The 19445-nt window shown below is 34.7% G+C and overlaps 1 protein-coding gene across 10 annotated transcripts in view; it reads left to right on the forward strand.

Annotated features, from left to right (window-relative positions):
• LOC120634577 (muscle calcium channel subunit alpha-1-like) overlaps positions 1-18636 on the forward strand; it is an 82454-nt gene extending 63818 nt beyond the window's left edge. For 4 of the 10 annotated variants that reach the window (XM_039905288.1, XM_039905289.1, XM_039905291.1 and 1 more), the window contains exons 27-48: positions 395-509; positions 700-830; positions 1062-1287; positions 1791-1889; positions 2459-2491; positions 3916-4101; positions 4517-4619; positions 4923-5083; positions 5858-5955; positions 6029-6117; positions 6844-6984; positions 7245-7410; positions 8227-8235; positions 9153-9324; positions 9578-9677; positions 9980-10055; positions 10927-11010; positions 11136-11173; positions 15779-15879; positions 16598-16704; positions 17574-17640; positions 17830-17975. In XM_039905288.1, the coding sequence (XP_039761222.1) occupies positions 395-509; positions 700-830; positions 1062-1287; positions 1791-1889; positions 2459-2491; positions 3916-4101; positions 4517-4619; positions 4923-5083; positions 5858-5955; positions 6029-6117; positions 6844-6984; positions 7245-7410; positions 8227-8235; positions 9153-9324; positions 9578-9677; positions 9980-10055; positions 10927-11010; positions 11136-11173; positions 15779-15879; positions 16598-16704; positions 17574-17640; positions 17830-17901 (2374 nt within the window). In that variant the 3' untranslated portion in view covers positions 17902-17975. Of the gene's footprint in view, positions 1-394; positions 510-699; positions 831-1061; positions 1288-1790; positions 1890-2458; positions 2492-3915; positions 4102-4516; positions 4620-4922; positions 5084-5857; positions 5956-6028; positions 6118-6843; positions 6985-7244; positions 7411-8226; positions 8236-9152; positions 9325-9577; positions 9678-9979; positions 10056-10926; positions 11011-11135; positions 11174-11652; positions 11735-15778; positions 15880-16597; positions 16705-17573; positions 17641-17807 lie in introns of those variants that run through there. The other 6 variants (XM_039905284.1, XM_039905286.1, XM_039905287.1 and 3 more) reach the window with 5 other exon arrangements.
• Positions 18637-19445: the final 809 nt, after the last annotated feature.

Below are 19445 nucleotides of genomic sequence, written 5' to 3' on the forward strand. Positions count from 1 at the left end.
TATTAGAAAGACCAATCATAAATTATCTTGAAAATAGAACACCGCATTATTTGAAAGTTGAAATCTGATCCCACGCAGAGTACATACCAACAAGATTTTCAATATATTTTGCAAAGTTTAAGAAACAATAGCAAAACAAATGCTTAACTATAAACTGATGTTAAAAAAGAGGAATCTGCTGAGTTTCTTGCTGGCTGGTAGTCGCCGTATTCAGTCTTTAAAACTGCTTATAAAATAAGCCTACTTTTCAATATATGAATTTGAATTTAAAATTTGGAAATCAACATCTGCAAATAAGCAATCTTCTTCGGTTACTTATATTATGTTGCGAATGTCATTATATGTGACCGCTACATATAATGACATTCGCAACATAATATAAATTATATTTCAGGTTACTGTACGTGTCTATAGATTCGAATGCCGAAGATCGGGGACCCATTACTAACTTCCGTCCAATTGTTGCAGCCTACTATATAATTTATATTATAATAATCGCCTTCTTTATGGTAAGCATTATCATAAACTTATAAACAATATGTTATTAATTGTTAAATCATATTGCCTTTCCCCAAACAGATTCCTTTCTTTTTTATTACAAACGTAGACTGTTCCTTTGGTGGTTAATATGGCTCGAACGACCAAAATATATTCACATTTGTTTTGTTAAATACCTTGTTTTTACAAATCATGTTTTAGGTAAATATATTCGTCGGTTTCGTCATAGTGACATTCCAAAATGAGGGCGAGCAAGAGTATAAAAACTGTGAACTAGATAAGAACCAAAGAAATTGTATAGAATTCGCCCTAAAAGCAAAACCAATTAGAAGGTAATAATATAATACAATTTATTTTTATTAGTAAGAATCAATGACGTGAAGTATACAAGACAAAGTAGGTGAATTATTTACCATCGTATATTGACCAAATTCTGCGAAAAAGAAAAAAGAATTAACACAATATTTTCAGCAATCGTGAAACTTGATCTTCTATACAGTATATAATACCGTAACCAAAAATTATTACATTTCAAAAATGATATTAAATCAAATATCTTACAGGTATATCCCTAAGCACCGTATTCAGTACAAAGTGTGGTGGTTCGTGACGTCACAGCCGTTCGAGTACGCGATATTCGTACTGATCATGATAAATACTATAACTCTCGCCATGAAGTACCACAACCAACCACCCGAGTACAGCAAAGCGTTGGACATGTTAAACATGATCTTTACTGCTGTGTTCGCGTTAGAGTTCATTTTTAAACTCGCCGCCTTTAGATTTAAGGTAAGCATTTGATGCACTTCGCACAAAATTATTCGAGTAATAAAGAAAAACTATGCTTCTCTGACAGGTACAGTAAAAAAATAAGTCATTTTTTTAAAACGCGTACCAACTAAATTGACATAGTTTTTTATATGTTACCCAAACAAAGTAATCCGAAGATAGATAAAAACTTGGGTAAAATTTTGTATGTAATATAGCTAATACATCTCTGCAATGTTCTTAAAATTGATTTGTCGGTTAATTTAAGAATATCTTTATCATTTATAAGATGAATAGTGCCTAAATAAAATCTGTCAGATCCATTTTAATAATGTTTGAAAAGGAATGTTCTACCACAAAAACTTGTTTAGACTGCTATTATGACACAGAGCGGTTATAGGACACTCAGAACTTTGATAGCCTTAAATGAGAAAATAATTCCGAGGATTAAATATTTTGTGACGCGAAAACAATATATTCCTCATTTTAATAAAATTTATAAAAAAATATTTTTCTATGTATAGAATTACTTCGGTGACGCGTGGAACACATTCGACTTCATCATCGTTTTAGGTAGCATCATAGACATCGTGGTCTCACAAGTAAACGAACTCAAGAATCAGGTAATGCTCACACTGCACGCTGGCAACAAACTATTTGATATTTAGAACAACACTCACCACTGTTATATTGCCTAATTTAATATTGCCATCTATAACTGTTTATACATATTTGTCTTCAATGTTTTTAATTTTACCTAACGTATATTTAGAAACTTCATTATTATAAACCCTTTCCTTTTTGTATCTATCATTGATTTAATATGTTACTTGTATTTGAAAGCTCACTGGTGTCTAGTATATTGTATTGATTTACATCAACGTTGTTCTTTGATATACATATCTTTTGGATAAAATGTGCAATTTCGTTCATTACGTAATTTACATATTCGACACCCAGCACCAATTTCGTTTCTTCATTTGTATGATACTATTTTTAAGGAAAACATTCAGACTGTGAAAATCATCGTAAATTACACTTTTACTGTCATTTGGCAATATTAAATTAGGCTATATAGTTACTGTCCCGAGCATGGACGATATAGATGTCGTAATAACAGCAAGCTACAGCGATCTCACATTAGCCCCTTTCTATGTAGATGATACAATTTAAGCTACCGTGTTTATTTCAGGGAAGTGGGTTGCCAAGAGCGCACGTTGTCAAGGTAAGTGCACGCTTCTGCAAAGAAAACTATTTGAAATTATAGATGGTTAGATTTTCGGAGTGGCCAGTGAGATGAAAATAAACTATTGATAGAAGATTTATAGAAAAATTGGTGGTTTTTACAAGATGTATCTGTTACACTAAAGGTCTATAGATTTTATGCAATAAACTCCTAATATATGATTCCTGTTCTTTGTATGTTAGTATTTTTAAAAATTAATATTGATTTATTTCACTTTTATATCGATGTCATTGAATCTTAGTCCAAGTTTATTAATACGTATGTAATTCTGCAAAAGTTTTAGATTTCAGTCGACCACTCCCAAAATCTCATCCCGGATGTTTATCTCAATAGATAAAGCTATTGTGAATACTCGTAATCTTAATTTAGAAAAATAAATTTATATATAAGTTAAATTTGAATACTAAGTAGATTTGAATATTTTAATATTGTCAAACGTAGAAGGTAAACATTTTAAATATTTTTAGCTAATTAACGTATGGATGAATATGTTTGTAATAATAATAAATGATATACAAGGAATGTATGTTAAAATGTTCGATGGTACTAAACCAGCTTTAGATGTTGTTAAGCAAATACATATACAAAGGTTAGCTTTTGGTGTAAAGTATGATTTGTATTTTGGGACAGTAACTTGCAATAGATACAATATATCCAACCAATATTACTAGATCTAGTTAAATGCACAGAAGCACTACACTATAATACTCAAATAGTTTTTAACAAGAACTTACTAGAAATAGTGAAACACTATACATAAAATTAAATATATAAAGTCTATATCATACATAAGAACATTTGTATGATAAATTCCTTAAGTCAATATATAAATAATTTGAGAGCACTTCCTAAAAGCTTCTTACTACACTTATATAAAAATTTTAAAGACTTTTTACTGATATTAGACAGACTGTAAATTAACAATATTTGCTTACATTTAAGATATCATTATAGGAAGACGAAAAAAGAGAAGACGGAAACTTGAAATCAAGATTGAAACTAGGAGTTTGCATCATTAAAAAAGATTTCTTAAAATAACAGAGGTTCAACATTACTCAACTTATTCAAGAAGTAACGAATATAGATGCATCAATAAAGTTATAGTAGATACCTTTAAAATTACCAAAAACACTTTCGTGATCTTGCATCTTAAATAAATTGTAAATGAAAAATTTGTCTTTAAGGAAAAAAGAAAAACAATATTATTTTTGAGCAGTGCAGCAATTTTAACTGTGCATTTTGCATATATGTAATTAAAATTAATTAAGTCTCAGTTTGAAAAGAAAGCTTATACAACACGATAACGTAGCTTTGTTATGCCCGTGACTACTTCTCCAAGGAACAGGAGCAGGAGATATGTTTTAATTTTTATTTTCCATTATTGACATAAAATTGTCTTACAGGAGAGCTCCATACCATCTATAAACTTCTTTCGTCTCTTTCGGGTTATGAGGCTGGTAAAGCTTCTCTCCCGAGGGGAAGGCATAAGAACACTTCTCTGGACATTCATCAAGTCCTTTCAAGCTCTACCCTACGTAGCACTTCTTATTCTCATGCTGTTTTTTATATACGCTGTGGTTGGGATGCAGGTGAGTTCTAGAATTTAGACTAATCATAAGATCAAGAAACTACATTAAAAGGCCAAGAACATAATGTCTTGGTATGAAAGGAGTAGAATTTTGTCTATTTTTTCCGGTAATAATCAGTAAAAACAAAATATTTTAATGATACTTAAAAATAAATTATTCAAACTCTAGACTAAGAATATGAATGGAGAAGTTTACGATTTCTGCGTGTAATTGAACAATTGGCTCGTTTTTAGGTTTTAAAGCATAATGTCTTGGTATGAAAGGAGTAGAATTTTGTCTATTTTTTCCGGTAATAATCAGTTTAGTTTATTTGTGAGATGAATTGCATTGAGGTAACTGATCATATAAATGGAGAAGTAAACGGTTTCTGCGTGTAATTGAACAATTTGAAGTTACATTGTTGGTTCGTTTTTAGGTTTTTGGAAAAATCGCAATCGACGACGACACGCCTATCACAAGAAATAACCACTTTCAAACATTTCCCCAAGCTATATTGGTTTTATTCCGATCTGCTACCGGTAAGTTTGCTGTAGCATTTATAGTAGTAGAAATTTTTGGGACAGAGCTTGTCCGGGGAAGAACTACCATACTTATTCTTGTCGCCAAATAGCGTTGCTGTGTTGCGATCTGAAGGGCTTGGTTACCGGGTGTACATCAGATTGCTGGACACAGGACGGCACTTAGTGAGACGTTTCTTGCATGCCCTGCGAAGTTTTGATCTGTTTTATAGGCGATGGTTTTTAAAAAAATGCTCCAACTTTGACGAATCGCAATGTAACATAGACAGCTTAATAAACGAATCTGTTTTTTCATGTACGTAGGGGAAGCGTGGCAAGACATAATGATGGGTGTGTCGCCGGAGCCGGATGTGCATTGCGATAATAATTACGAGGAGGAGGGGGAGGATGACAGCAGTGGCTCATGTGGCAGTGTCCTTGCCTTCCCATATTTCATATCCTTCTACGTTCTATGTTCATTTCTCGTGAGTATCACCAGTTACTTGATATTTATCAATACCATGTTCACTTTATCTTTGGCAAGAGACCTGATGTTATGACGCTCATTCCGTGGAAGCTGGGAAGGTCTGTTGTGTGGGATGCAATTTGGGTCGATACGCGGATCTGTCTGAGCTGTCTGATGCAGATGCATCATACATCCAGGCCAGCTTGTCAATGGTGGGAGCGGCTGTTACCAGTGCCGAGCAGGCCAATAGGCGTAAATATGAAAACCTTGAAATAAATTTTATTTTTGCACCTCTTTGAGTAGGGACTTTGGGTCCGTGGGGACCGAGGGCTTGAGCTCTTTTTAAAAAATCTTCAAAAAGGGTTAACGATTCTACCGGTGATCCTAGAGCGCCTTGGCTAAAGAATTAGTTTGGCCAAAGGGGGGTTCAAAGGGCGGAGCACATTGTTCGAAGAAAGGACGGACGTTGGGGTCCCAAGGTGCTGGAATGGCAGCCCCGCCTTGGCAAGCGCAGCGTTGGTCGACCCCCAACGAGGTGGACAGACGTCATTAAGCGGTAGCCGCTGGATCCAAGCGGCACAAAACACTTATTTTACTAAGCGTTACTGAGTATTTCACTTTTAGTGTATTCAATCACTTAGGTGTTATCACAAAGTAAGAGATCCAAATCAATGTTTTTTTCTTTGGAGTATTAATTTTACTTGAAATATAACTATTACTATTCCTACACTATTTTATTATTATATCCGTATTAATGAATTAAGCGACTCTATTATATTGATGCTTATTTCAGATTATCAATTTATTTGTCGCTGTCATTATGGATAATTTCGACTATTTAACGAGAGACTGGTCAATATTGGGACCACACCACTTAGATGAATTTATAAGGTGAAGCTTCCCTTTAAACTATTGTTTGCGTTTTTGTATTTTAGTAACTTACTAATGATTTTGTTTATTTCAGACTTTGGAGTGAATATGATCCTGACGCAAAGGGTCGAATTAAACACTTAGATGTAGTTACTTTATTAAGAAAAATTAGTCCACCTTTAGGTAAGTTGATGTCATAGTCTAAATCTGATTTCAAACAACTGAAGGTTGAAGGTATTTGAAGGTTTTATCAGTCCACTAAGAATAAGAAATGGAAAGGCAAGTCTACGCAAACGTGGCCCCTGAGCTATTATTACAGATTTAGAAATATCCAGATTTTCAGAATCCGAAAACAAACATTTATTAAAATAGTTCATGTAAACCGCCACACCACAGTAGAACAAACATCTAAATTTGACAACACCTTACAATCTGACATATATAAAGGCAGAAAACTTTTGTGATCGCTATTTTTGGATTTACATTTTAAAAAGGCCATGAGGTACTCCTGAACGAATGCCTCTATATCGTATTTAAGTATTTTTTTTCTGCAGATTTCGGTAAACTTTTGAGAGCTCTATGTTTGTGTTAAAAATTTAAAAGTACACGAGGGAACGAAGCTACTAATCTAATGCCTCTTTATTGAATTTAAGCTAATAATCTTAAACTGTAACGAATAATGCTTGAAAAGTCGCTCCGCTCTCATCTCTCACAAGATAGACATTCTAAAGATTGAAAAATTTTACATGATGTTCAAAATGAGTAATCTGCCGAGTTTCTTGTCGGCTGTGTAGAATATGCCTTCCAAACCGGTGGAAGAGTCACTAAAAACAGACTGAACAGATATTTCAAAAGGGCTTATAAATTAAGCTTAATTGAAATAAATGAATTTTCATTTTTTTTCTGCAGGGTTCGGTAAACTGTGTCCGCATCGCGTGGCGTGCAAACGACTAGTGTCCATGAATATGCCTCTCAACTCTGATGGCACTGTTCTCTTCAATGCAACGCTGTTTGCCGTCGTTCGAACCTCGCTAAAGATCAAAACCGATGGTAACTGACTGCTTTTTCTCATTCGTATTATATTCCCTACTATATCTATTATATATATAAAAGGCAAAGGTGACTGATTGACTGACTGACTGACTGATCTATCAACGCACAGCTCTAATCACTTGACGGATCGGGCTGAAATTTTGCACATAGATAGTTATTACAATCTAGGCATCCGCTAAGAAAAGATTTGTGAAAATTCCATCCCTAATATTTAATTTCAAAAATTCACTTAAACATATCTAATTTTAACTGTTCAGGAAATATCGACGACTGTAACACGGAACTTCGAGCTGTAATCAAAAAGATCTGGAAACGAACTTCACCCAAGTTACTAGACCAGGTGGTACCACCTCCTGGAGATCCAAATGAGATTACGGTCGGCAAGTTTTATGCAACCTTCCTCATCCAAGATTACTTTAGAAGGTAAGGTATTATGAATTAAATAACAGAAGTAACTGGAGAACAACTTAAAAAAAATTAGTACCTACTCAAAAGTAAAATCATTTATTTCATCTAGATAAATAGGCTTTTGGTCTACGATTGACTGTTTGTCTTATTTTGGAGCTAAAAATATTTTAAAATTGGAAATAGATGGTCCTAACTAATAAAACGCAGTATGCGGCAACTTTTTTGATAACCGCTCCTGTAGACGAATGACACTTCATGCAGGCAGACATGGAGACACAGATGTCGAGGATCCCTTACTGTGTCTGTTCAACGGAAGTCTTGCATTGGTTGCAGAAGCTTACCATTTGTCTGTTGTTTGTCAAGAGCACCTCATTCGTTGCAAATGATTTGCCACAAAGATCCACTTTGACCACATAAAGTTACCTCCAAATAGCAATTCAATGCTATCCAGCAGACAGTTAACCGTCTCCTATTCGCCTTATTAGTAAAACAATGTTCTCAATAATAACCTAGGATATTGAATATATTATATTCTTTGAAATAACATATTATTTATTAGAAAAGATATTGAGGGTAGTTCAACAAGCTAAAATAATGTTTTATAATAACTGACTTTATTTGTTTAACGTTGGAGCTAATATGTTTCTAAAGTTTCTAAAGTGTATCTTTGGCTGCGTTAGATACCCAATATAAATAATAATTAACGTTACGTTAAAATTAGGATTCTTGACAAATGATCTTAAGAGTTTTTTGTATATAAGTGCAACCCCTGATTGTCATTTATTTCTGTTAAGTTCGGTCTGACACTGACACAATGTTTTTCTTTCATAGGAATCACGCGTAAGTAACGCATCTAAGGAAACGTATGTGGTTTAGGAGAGAGAATGTTTCCCTTTTAGTGTTTTTTTTCACTTGCGAAACTCATACAATTAGAATTTCAATAGCGCAATAAAAACGCAAAAGATCGCTGGAATTCATAATCTAGCTGTTTTCGGTTGTACCCTGCATGGTCCTTCGAAGACTAAATAAGAAATAATATCCTAGAAACATTTAAAACGATTTGGCAAACTTTTTCCAAGTACCCACACCACAATGTAATCATACTCCAACATTTAAAAAAGCATGCTTGATACTATTGACAAAGCAAACAAAGCAAAACGCCTATTTTCAAATAAAATTTTTACCTACCCGCCTCTCCGATATATTTAAATGTTGTGTTTTTTTTTTGTGGATTTTTCTCGACGTAATTCTAGATAGTATTACAACTCATAAAACGGCTATATTATTTGCTGCATATAAAAACATGCGCACATCTACATCTTTGTACAGTTTTAAAATTTCTACATTTACGAGTAGCTTATAGCTCGAGATTTGGGAGTAGAGTTTTAATGATATAGATTTTTTTCTAATAAATCACTAGCGACGGCAGATTTCCTATCATAGAATTCTAAAAGCAATTATAGCCTAGCTGAAAAATTAGTTGCACATGCTTTAAACGAATCCTTATATGATAAAATAAATGCTGAAGTTCGAACTTGTGACATATTTTTCTTCTTGGAATTCGCGAAAGGTAATGTAATTTCTTAAAAATGTTAAGTTATTATTGAAGTCCGCATTTTCAGTAATTGAAATAAGTTTTAAAGTGCACCTACCACCTAGCAGTCCTACTAATAGTACTTACTGAATTTATTTTGATGGTCACAAGTCCGAGCTTCTCAACATCAACAAAACTTTAAATATATCTTCTTGATACAAAGGTTCAAAAAGCGGAAGGAACAGGAGATGAGGCAGAATGATGAGCAGTGTCACCAAATGACACTACAAGCAGGTCTGAGGACATTGCACGAAGCTGGGCCAGAACTAAAGCGAGCCATATCTGGGAATCTCGATGTTGATATTGTTGGAGATACCGATGTACCTATGCATAGGGTAAGTAAAAATCTGCTAGTTTAATGATGATCAAATTGAAACTGACGATTAAAAATTTACGTCAAATATATATTATGTTTATATATTAAAAAGGTTAGCAAAATGTAAGTGCTGATGATGAGACAGCATAGACTGCGAAGAAGAAATAATATACTCGTACTTTTATATTTATTTTTCTTTGCCAAATTTAATGCTCTCTTATCCATGTTCTAGAAAGGTTTTCAAAGTAAGTCAAGCTCTTGTTCTTTGACAGAGAAATCATTCGTTATTCGGTGGAGTATGGTCCAGTATACGAAGGCACGGCCCTAACAGACATTTTCCGAGACATCGAAAACAAGGTGAAGGACCTCCAGGTTAGTACATTTTAAATTCTTTTCCTCTTGAGTATTTTTCGTTTTTCGAGCATCATCACAGAGTTTCTTCTCATGAAAAAAACATTAAAGGGGCCATTTAGAAAAGCACAACGACAAAAAGAAATTCATCTTTATGACTGGTAGTGATATTCCAAACATAAATTCTCATTATTTTCGTATTTTTTTTTTGACTTTCACTGACTCATCTTTTAACTTTGCAGTCTTGTTTTGTGGTATATTATAACTCGTTTAGATGGCAACGATTGCTATGTTATTAAACCTTTATAATTATTTTCTTCCAGAGGCTGTCGGCAATCACTTAAGCTCGATGATGCAGCGGGAATACGGAGTATCGAATTTGCCTTTAGCTCCCAATTTGTAAGTTATCAGAGTCGAAAACATTTGCAATAAGTATTCTTTAATTCTATAAATATGCTCTTTAGTTTCTTTAAGTAATAGATTGGCTTTAACTGCCGAAAATAAAGAACATGTCGGAATTAGTTTACCTTGAGATTTCAGGACAAATGTGGGATGGAGTGAAATTCCGCAGCGTCTCAACTTGTTGCTTGATAACTTGACGGCCGACTGGCGCAGTGGGCAGCGACCCTGCTTTCTGAGTCCAAGGCCGTGGGTTCGATTCCCACAACTGGAAAATGTTTGTGTGATGAGCAATAAGTGTTTTTCAGTGTCTGGGTGTTTATATGTATTTTCTAAGTATTTATGTATATATAATTCATAAAAATATTCATCAGTCATCTTAGTACCCATAACACAAGCTACGCTTACTTTGGGGCTAGGTGGCGATGTGTGTATTGTCGTAGTATATTTATTTATTTATTTATTTAACTGGGACACTTTCCAAAATATCCGCAAACTAGCCAGCCAAAGCTACCCACTAGATATTAATAAATATCTTTGTTATTGTAAGCGGTTTCGCCCTGGTGGTCAGGACTTAGGCTTCACTTTCGATTTCCGAACCCGGCATGCACCTTTTCTAAGTTACGTGCAAATTAAATATAACTTGATTTTTTGATGAAGGATAACATCGTAAGGAAACCGGCATGTCTAAGAATTCTTCATAATTTTCTCTCATTCTAAGAGGAGACTCGTGTCCTGAAGTGGGCTGGTAATATTTTGACGATCATGATATGGAGGTGCGCGATATATGTGATCGAGAGAAACTCTGAGGTGTTTCAACTTGTCGCCGAGTAAAATGGTAGACTTTATATAAATGTGTTTGTTATTGCAGAGCTAACGGACAGCCGAAAGAGCAAATACCATTGAGACCATTAATATTGAATGGAGAGTCAGAAAAAATATACCAGGTGCTCGAGTGAGTATATTTCGTATTACCACTAGCTATAATCATAATTTTGATGTATTAAATTAATAATACAAACTTTAATAAAGTAATATTTTGCCGTTAATAGTCAATAAGTGTATCGCTTGTCATTGCAGAACAACAACGAATGATCTAAAGAACGCTATTTACAAAGGTAGCTAAGAGTGTGATCGATTGAAAGTTTTTGTAAATGCAAATATAGGGTTTTACAGCCAGTAGTTCACTAACGCATAATTTGATTTATATATAGGAATAGATTGAGTAAAATCCGGTCCGGAGGACCAAAATATATAAATACCTCATTGTTATGTATAGCGAGCGCTAAGCTACAAAGAAGGAAACCATCGAATAACTAAATGAAATAGCCACTCAATCTGTTCTTAGATATCGAAGCTAAAATAACTTCGCATGATACTAACACGAACACAAATTATTCTCCATTCATGCTGCTTTTGGATGCTAACACAAAATTGACTTGGGACTTGACATTATCTATTTTGGATCAAACAAAATAAACAGCAATCAAAAATCCAACTACCCGGAGATGTTAGGCCAGATCGGTCTAGCATTCGGATGCGTCAACTACTTGACGACACCCGAAACTTCCGGAACCAAATCGACGTCACCATCCAGACAGAGGGTTCATCCTGAAGGGGCGGAGAAGCTAACCGAGAAGTTAGCAGTGCCGAGAAAGGCGTCGCCCGAGGATAAGACGCCGTCGCCCGGGGAGACGATAGCGCCGAAGATTTCCGCGTCGCTGGCGAGGGAGTGCACGCCGGCAGAGTCGCGGCCGATGACGCTGTACGGGTACAACGCCGCTGCGAGGCTGCCGTTCACGTTCTCGCACGCGCGGGAGCGCCGCAGCCTGCGCGCGGCGCCGCGCCCCGCGCCCGCAGGTCGGATGGTGCGCAGCGCCTCGTCGGGGGCGGCGCCGCATGCGCCCGCGCCCGCGCCCGCCCCCGCCCGGCCTCACAAGCTTGTAGATCCGCCGCCGCCAGGTCTGCACTTAGTTCTTGCGGAAAGTTTCCTTCTAGCTCCTTCCAAAGCCTCGCCCCTATTCAGTAAACGTTCTTAAAACTGACTGCGTTGCTCATCCTGCGCCCTTAAAACATGGGCTAATACTGACCGCGTTGTCCATCCTGCGGCCTTCAAACTTGCGTCTGCGTTGCATGCATGCGTATTCACGAAGCGGCCAATTCAAATAAAATGGAGAAAATCTCCAGTACGAGTTATAAAAACATAACTTTGTATAACACTTACAATGCTCTTGCCTCGCGGTTTCTCATAACTCGCACTGGATATATCTTCCATTTTATATAATCTTCCCGGTTAGAGCGTACCCTGTGCATACCCTGTATGCACGCCAATGCGTCCGACGTGCGACCAATCAAAAAACGCGCATTCGAGCAAGCCTTGTGATTTAGCGACTTAGTCACCGCGGTCTGGCCCTCACCGAGTTGCACCAATCGACTCCATATAAAATTGCAATGAATCAAACTTTACGGTAAATTAATTGAGAATCTCACATTTTATTAACTATGAACACAAAAACGGCATGGTTATTAATTCGATTTTTGTTTTCGGATGGTGCAATGTATTTTAAAATTGTTTGGGGATGTAATGTCAATTATCAGAAATTAAGGGAAGAATATCACACAAGGAATATATTCGCGACAGAAAATTTGGTTTAGTTTTTGATTATTGTTATCTATTATTTAGCGAAAAATACCAGAGTCGAATTCGAAATGTTATCTACATTTCTGGTATTTTTCGCATCTAATTTTACTTCCTCCACTTTAATTTATAGCAGTTACTGATTGTTCTTTTCTACTTGTACAGTTTTTTGAATCTAATTCAGCCCTTCCTATTTTTAATTCATAAAATTAGTGCAACGATAATAGGTCACGTATTTAATGAACTAGTTAAAATATATGTGGAGTTAGTCCATTATTTTGTAACGATTATGAAGGAGGCTTTCCAATTTAAGAAAGAGCATCACGCACTAATGAACTTAAAGCTTTTCAGGCGAATGTTACGAAAATGCGATGGATGATGGTATAATATACGCATTCTATAGCGCAATCTCAGACTCGATACCCATTATTTATCAGCGAACCTCATGTTTTGTATCACATTTAAAATTTCACTTCACAAACACAGATAATGCACAATTTCGTAAAAATAATCGAAACACCTTTGCACGTCTGCTGTTCATGCGCAGCGTTATTGGTAGATCCCCCACTAGATGGGCCGACTGCATCAAGTGACGGTTGAACGTGGAAATCCTGCAGTGGAAGAATATCGGTTAAAATGACGATAAATTCAATTTATATTTTATATTTCAAATTTATGAATGCTTTCTGTTTGGCACTGGTGCTAATTCTGGTGACCTTAAAAGGGTAGCTGGAAATGACTGGATAGGAAAAGAAAGGCTATCGGAGACCCTATGTCCAACAGTTAACGCTTGAGGGCTAACGCTGATAAGGTTGATAGTGCCAAATCTGTCGTACACAAATCTCTGAATTACATTGACAATTCGAAAAATAGTGCTATTTTCACAATGTTTCCCGTGGAATAGGATAGCACTATTTTTAGAAATTTCAATTTCGTTAAATTTAGAGATTGGTATACTACAGAATTTAAAGTTTGGTATTTTAGCCAGTAGTGGATAAAACACGGGGCTAAGATACGAACAACAGCGAGTAGGTATCTTAAATTCGGCCGATAATAACAATTGAGATAATCGCAATGTGGTTATCGCACCCATTTGACCTGCAGCAATTAAATAAGTTGGAAATAAAGGAAACATAGCAACACTACAACAACTAAGAGTTGCCACCTATATTTTATGATAAACAATTGTATAGTCTATTTGTTCACCTATTAAACTTAAACAATTTTCTTATCACTTTTTCAAAAAATATGTTTAAAAAAACTTGTGTGTACTTATGTACACGCGTTAGAATTTATACTGTAACAAGGTAAAAATCTATTCAAAATTTTATTTTTATTTTTATAAACTTTCGCCTTATTTTACGTGTGTAGAAACAACGACAGTAACAATAGAAAAAAGACATTGTTTGAATTATTGAAAGTCAACTGTCAAACCTTTTTTAGAAAATAAAAGAACTAAAATGTTGACTATAGCTAGCTTCATGGTGTCGATTTTTTGTGACGATGTACGCGCGCATCGTAAGAATTTACTCTACAATTTTCCCTAACGCGCCAAAAGAAGCATAACTTCAAAATTATTATATTTTATTTTATAATGTAATTGTAGATAAACTTAATAAAGTGACAGGAGTCACATGATTTTATTTTGCACTTGACGTTTTCTATTTCACGTGTTAACTATTTCAAGACCTGTCAATTTTGTGTAGTTTAGAAATATGTGTACCGACTTACAACAAAATTGACAACACTAAGAAGTTAGAAATCAAATTCTTGAATTTTTGCATTAATTTTTCGAAAATTAAACAGAAAGTGATAGTCATACCTACTTAGAAGTTTTTAACAAACAAAAAATACATAAAATGTATTAACTAAGATTTAAAAAAAATTACTTTTCTAAAAAGATAATAATATATTTTATTCGCTTTCAAAATAGGTGGCAACTCTAACAATATAGCATGAAAACTAACACTGGTCATCTGAACTGCTAACTAGAGTTTCATTTAGTAATAGATTAACAACTTTAGAGGCTTTTAGTTAACTTGGATAGTGACAAATCTAAAAATGCTTTCATTAAAGTTTTGCACGAATGTAATCGAAAATCTTAAATTTCCACGAGAACTAAATAATACTTAGTTTAAATCGATAGAATGTTTCACTGCTTCAGTTAAAGGAGTTGGTACATGGTAGCTTATACAGGCTTGAAAATTTTAGAATGCATCGTTAGAAATCATAGTTACTGTAAATATTTTAATTAAGGAATCCGACATACCTGAGTAACTGACTATTGTACTATTGTAGAGTTTTAACTGTCTGAGTTTATATAGTTAGTTCATTCAGAAAGATATATTTTAATCGCCGCCGTACTGACGTCGATATCTGTCAGCGTATTCTCGAACTCTATTGAGGTTCTTGTTCACATGACTCAGTACAAAACAAAAGAGTTTGAAACTACTCGGGCAAACTTTGATAAAAATCTAAGTGAGCAGCCATTTATATATTATTACACTACAATATAGGAAATAGTTTACCATCAATAGTTGCAATTAATTATTTTTCTAAATTTCCATTAACGCAAAAAACTTTGTATACATAAATAGATTTAAAGTTGTTTGAGCTGAAACCCCCAAATTTGAGTAAGATTATAGACTGATAGTCATTGAAAAGACTAAGTAAGTAAGCTGTAAGTACAACAATTATCTAAAGTAACTAAATTGACAAGTCTAAAGTCAAGTGGTAATATTCACACATTGGTACCTTTTGTCTTGAACATAAAAACTATCAATTAAACTGAGTAGACATTTCTAAAAACAGAGCTATCCTCTTTCAGATAATATAGTGTGAGAAGAACAGCACTACTTTTTAATCTGTTAGTTTAATTTAGTTTAGAGATTTGTGTACAACGAAATAGACTCTTATTGTTCACTATCGAAAAGAATAGCACCATTTTGAGACTTGTTATTTAAGTGTAGTTTAAAACAGTAACGTAGTAAACAATAATTGATATTTACAGCTATTTTTGTACAATTTTGACTCTTAATGATTATATTCAATCATTATAGAAGGTATAATAATAATCCCTATGCAGTAGGCGGTAATACCGGACGCGGGGTGGTGTCGCTTCCCGGCAGTCCCAGGAACACGTCCTCGGTACCCGTGGTGGGGTCTGCTGAGAGCCTGGTTACTAGGGTAAGTTATTTGAAGATACAAAAATAACCTAGGCACGCACTTTCACTTTACTTTTCAAAGTTTTGAGAATTAAATTTTAGAGGTGCAGGAAAACATCGTGAGGAAAGCTGCATGCCAGAGTTTTCTCCAAAACGTTTCTTCACAAAGACGTGTGAAGTCCACCAATCCGCAACTGGCCAGCGTGGTGTTAATCCACCTGATGATGAAGATAAAATCATAACAATTTATGCTCAAAAAACACGTGTGTATTTATGTACACGCGTTAAAAGATATACTTCTTTGGCGTAAAAAGACAAAAATCTTTTCGAAAATGTTATCTTTCGCCTCGCCAGAAACCCCTATTAAAACTAATAAAGATTTTCGTTTCGCGAATTATTTTGTATATTTTTTTAACTTTATTCTACAAAGAAATAAGTACAAATCGAGTACGATCGTTTCGATTCGCTTCCCCTGGTTGCAGATATACCTATTTATAGAAATGTATATTTAGTTGTAAGATTTGACCAAAGGTTGACATGGATTTTATTGCAAGAGGAAAAAATACCGGTACCAAATATACCAAATTTGGGCGCCAGGTATAAGCCACTATGAATGTATAACAATTGTACGTAAGCTTCACCTCCTTTTAAACGAGGCACCCGTAGAAAATTAGCTTTGAAAATTAATTTGGTCTCACTTTTTTTGATATAAAAAAAAAACGTTAAATATTAAATTACAGGTGCTAGCTGAACAAGGTCTAGCAGAGTACTGCGATCCGGAATTTGTAAGAAACACCTCGAGGGAAATGCAGGAGGCACTTGACATGACTCAAGAGCAAATGGATAGGTAACTGTAGTCTTCGAAATACACGCTCATAATCTTGTTTATCTTAACTCATACCCTTACTTACTTACATCTAGTCACACATTTACAGAAATCCCACGATCGCGATGGACCTCTTAAACTTTTACTGCGTTCTTGAGGACTTAAAAAATATGAGTTTAGATAAAGCAGTGCATAAAAAAACCACATAACTTTGTATAAACCGCTCATAAGATACTTTTTGTGAGTTATTCGTGTTATCCCTATCCCTACTAATATTATAAATGTGAATGTAAGTTTGTTTGTTACGCTTTCACAAAAAAACTATTCTTGGAAGTGTTAGAAATAATATAGGAAATTTTTTATCCCGACACGGTTCCTTTGGGAGAGGGGATGAAAGTGTTTGACGATTCTACACTATAACACCGATAAATTATAACCGATCTTAAAAAATATTTTTTTACTATAGAGGTTATAATATGTGTTTAATTTTGCCCAAACTTTTTGTAGATCTGATGAATGTGGTTAGAGATAGAGGACAGAACTCCTACGCGGACTGCAGCAAACCCCTCATTTAAGGCTTAGCGATGCTGAATACTTTAAATTTTTTTAGAACTACAACTAAATTGAATGCCAAATCAAAAAACAAAATCAAACGCAGACGAAGTCGCTGTAGCTAGTAATAGTATAAAAGCATAAGCGCTGATTCGGTTGTACACATATCTATACAAAACTAAATTGACAGATAAAAGAGGGACCATTCACAAAGTATGGTGTGTAAAAAGGATGCACTAATCTATGTCCTGTCAATTTCGTTGAGACATGTGTATGTGTAAAATCGAATCATCAATTAATTTTTATTAATATATACCTACTGTTCTAAATATTTTTAGAGCGGCACATCAACTAATGATACAAGAGAGAAACTTAAAGCAAGTTCAAAACCAACAGCCCCAAGTGGTAAGCATACCAAATTTCTACCAAGGTTACTTTCACCACCAAGATACCAAAATTGATATACAGCTGAAAAAGTCTGACTAACAAAATTTTAATATTCACGCGGTGATGAAACTAAACCTGGCTAACGTAGTTTTTCCTAAAAGAAAGTGAGTCTAATGTATGTATAGGGTAATATTTGGGATTTTGTAGGGCGAGATCCTAGCCCGCCAGCACCACCCCTTCCACCAGCCGGCAGTGCAGCAGCCCTGCAAGCGGTTATAGCACCGACACAAAATGGCGTCCAGCATGGCGCCGGCAGACGTCATCCTCACCACAGAAGAAAGAGAAAACGCAAGCCGGTGCTTGTTTAGACACTACCAAATACCTTGCGTTCTTATTTTTACAGTCTGATTATAAAATATGCTCAATCGTCTTTTTTGTCAGGGCCCTAACTCTCTGTGACATTGAAATCGTAACCACGGTAGTTTATCTAATTCTGTAACGTTTAATTTTTATTTTTTGAAATCACAAACTCTAATTACAATTTAAGCGTCGCAGCGATTATGGGCCCTAGTAGTGCCAATTCTATACTAGACAACTCTCTAAAATATATTTTAATTGATATGACCAAAGATAATGCTGTCTTTTTCTACAAAGAACATAGTGAAAAGGATGGCACTCTTTTTATAAATGTCATTAAAGTTTAATTTAGAGATTTGTACAGAATCGGCGCTGATACCTTCGTATGTTAGATCTTGGCCTTTTGGCAGTTTATAAATAGCGAATCGAACAGGAGGATCAAATTAGGTACTATGAATTGTAATACTGTATTTCTTGGGGACTGTGAAATGCTAAACACAGTTGAAAGTGAGATTTGTAGTTCCGTAGGTATTTTATAGTAAAGATAAGATTAATGGATTAGGGTGAAACAAAAACTATGATAATGGTGCAAATATCGTTCGACATAAGTCTCTGAACGAAACTAAATTGACAGGTTTACAAGTAGTTAATGCTTCTTTCCTTCATGATCCATGTTGAAAGGGAGCACTACTTTTAGAGCTGTCAAATTAGTATAGGATTTGTGTGCAATCTATCTAGCATCACTTTTGATGAAATTATTTATATTTTCCTTTTTTCCATTGCGAGTATCGCTTAATTTTGTAACCGTGGAACTTTTCGTAGGTTTTTTCGATTCCTTCCTTTACTCAGAATTTGGGTCTATAATTATTTTTTTAACAGTGTATTTCCGACTTATCCGCATCTAGAAGACTTCTTCGTCTAGAGTAAATTGGGGTAGTAGACCAAATAATTTAAAACAAAGCATGTTTTATATTATACTTACTTATTGAACGATAAATTTTCTTAGAAAATGCAAGCCTAAAAGGTGCATTATTAAAAGTATTACTTAGGTAAATTTTATATAATTTAGATCAAGGCAGACTTTGCCTAATACTACTGCGTAAAGTTATGGATAGGTTCTTACTCTATTTTAGTTGAGTCAACTACCCCGTAATTATTTTGCAAATATTATTCGAAAACAAATTTCAAGAGAAATGGTCTATGAAAAATAAAGTAGTAATTTTTTTTGATATTATCAGGTCCATAAACGTAAAAAGAGAAGTAACTCCAAAATTGAACGTTAAAAAAAACAAGTTTATTCGAGCTGTAAGCAATGTAACTTTGTAATGTAAAAAATTGTGTGTAAAACTGTTTTACTCAGTATTATTGATTTTGAAATATTAGTGAGTAGATAGATAATTTAGATTAGATAATTTATTTTTGCACAACAAACACCAGCTATACTAATCCAGACAAAATCTACAGTT

This window comes from Pararge aegeria, chromosome 24 (genome assembly GCF_905163445.1).
Source record: "Pararge aegeria chromosome 24, ilParAegt1.1, whole genome shotgun sequence".
In the NCBI taxonomy this organism is placed as follows: Eukaryota; Metazoa; Arthropoda; class Insecta; order Lepidoptera; family Nymphalidae; genus Pararge; species Pararge aegeria.